This window comes from Eurypyga helias, unplaced genomic scaffold, assembly GCF_000690775.1.
Source record: "Eurypyga helias isolate BGI_N326 unplaced genomic scaffold, ASM69077v1 scaffold22282, whole genome shotgun sequence".
NCBI classification, from domain to species: domain Eukaryota; kingdom Metazoa; phylum Chordata; class Aves; order Eurypygiformes; family Eurypygidae; genus Eurypyga; species Eurypyga helias.
Window position 1 is genome coordinate 1 of NW_010236863.1, and position 2,219 is coordinate 2,219.

Here is a 2,219-nt window from a genome sequence, read left to right on the forward strand (position 1 = left end):
CCTGATCTGTGTTTGAACCCGGCAGCGTCCCTTCTGCACCTCCGGAGCCACTGACCCCCGGGCCGTGGTGCGGAGCCCGTCTTACCTGGGGTCTGGGCAGCACAGCCAGGTCAGGTGCCTTGGGTTGGGTAAAAATCATCCTGGGGGGAGGACGGGGTCCCCTCGTCGCACCGGCTGCTCGCCCTTCCCGACGGGGACACCTCCGCTCCGCCACGCCGGCAAAACCTCGCTCTCCTACGCAGAGAGTACTCCCAAATGTCCCCTCCTGGGGGGTCTGCGGGGACGGCTCAGGCCACCTCCCTCGCCAGATCTTTTTTTTGTAACTGAAGCCTTTCGCTTGGATTTTTTGCTGTTACATAAATCTCTCCGGGGGCTTAATTCAGCCGGTGAAACCCTCTCCCGCTCCTGGGGGAATGCCACCCGGCGCTGCCCGAACCTGCCTCGCACAGGGGAGTTTGTGACTGCTCCACCTGAGCAGCGGGAAAAGCTGCCTCGTTCCTGCCCAGCTCCTGGGAAAGACCCGGGGCCCCATCCGCGCCCCCAGACGGGACGGGAGCACGGCCCAGAAAAGCTGCCGTGAGCGGAGCGGGGATGATCCGTCCTCCCAGCAAGGGCTTCGCTCTCATTCCCCGGCACAGACAGGTTAAATCCCGGTGTCCCGCCGCAGGACCAGGCGCCTCTGTTGATGGAGGAGTCTGGATGCGGGGTAGGGGACACGCTGCTGGGATGGGACGTGCCCTCGACACCGGCGCTGCGTATCCCTGGGCCGCTTTCCTGCCCTCTGTCCCTTCGGGGACTGGTTTTTGGCTGCCCCGGGCAGGTGCCTGCATGGCCGGGTTGGAGGGAGCTGCTGGGTGCCGGCATCCCCGGGCCCTCCGAGGGGCTGCGTGAGCGGGGGCTCTTCGCTGCGCCCGTGGTTTCGGCAGCAAGGGCTCCTTGTCCTGGATTCCCCCCTCCACCAGCTCTCCCAGCTTCGCCGATCCTGCCCCCCGCAAGCATCCGAGGGCTCCGCAGGCTCCAAACGACCCAGGCCTTGGCTTACGTTTCATTTTAACGGTTTAATTTAATAACAGAGCAGCAGGATTGGATTGCTGGTTCTCAGGGGGCTGAATTCTTAACGAACGGGGGCTGCTCAGCACAAGCACACGCAGAGGAGCAGAACGGAGACGCGGGCTGAAGCAGCCACACTTGTCCTTGAACACTCACTCACAAAATGCCAAGTGGCTCCGAGCCCGGTGCCTGAAGGAAAAGCTCAAATCCTTTAACTTTGGACTCTTGGCGTGTGTTAAAGTCTCCGCTTCTGACGTCCCTGCAGCCTTGGCCCGGGCCCAGGCTGGTGACAGGTCAAAAGCACCGCGAGGTTGTTGCAGTCAAGTCCCTTCCAGGCCAGGGAGGGGACAAAGGGTGACGGGACCAGATGGTGGCTCCCTCGGAGAGCCTCTGCCCCGTGACAGGCTCTGCCACGCGCGGCGGCTCAGCGTCATCGTGCAAGCGGCGCGTTGAGCACCTCAGTGGCCTGGTGTGTGGAGGGTCATGCTGGAATTAATCCAAACTGGTCCTTATTCCCAAACGGAGGGGTCGGCCTGTGCCTCTTCTCACTCCTGGCCTCAGCTGACCGAGCCGGGCTCTCTCCCCGCCGTCTTGGCGTCAGCAGGGAGGTGACCATCGCCTCTGTCCCCCCCCACCCCGGCAGGTTCTGCGGCGTTCCTGGGGCTGTACCTCGTGTTCGGCTACGGCGCCTCGCTGCTCTGCAACCTCATCGGCTTCGCCTAACCCGCCTACGTCTCGTAAGTACCGCTGGCCCGGCCCAGCCTCTCCGCGGCGCTCAGGGAGCGTTCCCTGCCCGGAGCTGAGGGTCTCCCTGGAAAAGGAATGGGTGGTTATGCTCAGGGAGCTCTTGAGACCTTCCTGAAAGCACGGGGACCTGGCACAGTCCCAGCTTGGCGCCGCAGCACCCGGCAGGCAGGTTTTGCTTCAGGGTTTGGGAAGGAGGTGCCCACCCTGGCAGCTGGGTTGCGGCAGTGGTGCCCTTTCCCTCCCTTGCCGCAGCATCAAAGCCATCGAGAGCTCCAACAAGGAGGACGACACCACGTGGCTGACGTACTGGGTGGTGTACGGCGTCTTCAGCATAGCTGAGTTCTTCTCCGACACTTTCCTCTACTGGTTCCCGTTCTACTACGCTGGGAAGGTAACGGCTTTGCTGGGGGCTGGGTCTCCTC

The 2,219-nt window shown here is 63.3% G+C and overlaps 1 protein-coding gene across 1 annotated transcript in view; it reads left to right on the plus strand.

Moving 5' to 3' along the window:
• Nucleotides 1-1,136: 1,136 nt before the first annotated feature.
• The window catches only part of LOC104506335 (receptor expression-enhancing protein 6-like), a gene marked incomplete at its 5' end in the record, with an annotated part of 2,272 nt that continues 1,189 nt past the window's right edge, over nucleotides 1,137-2,219 (plus strand). The window contains 3 exon segments of the mRNA XM_010147257.1: nucleotides 1,137-1,195; nucleotides 1,691-1,787; nucleotides 2,050-2,188. Of these exon segments, the coding sequence (XP_010145559.1) occupies nucleotides 1,137-1,195; nucleotides 1,691-1,787; nucleotides 2,050-2,188 (295 nt within the window).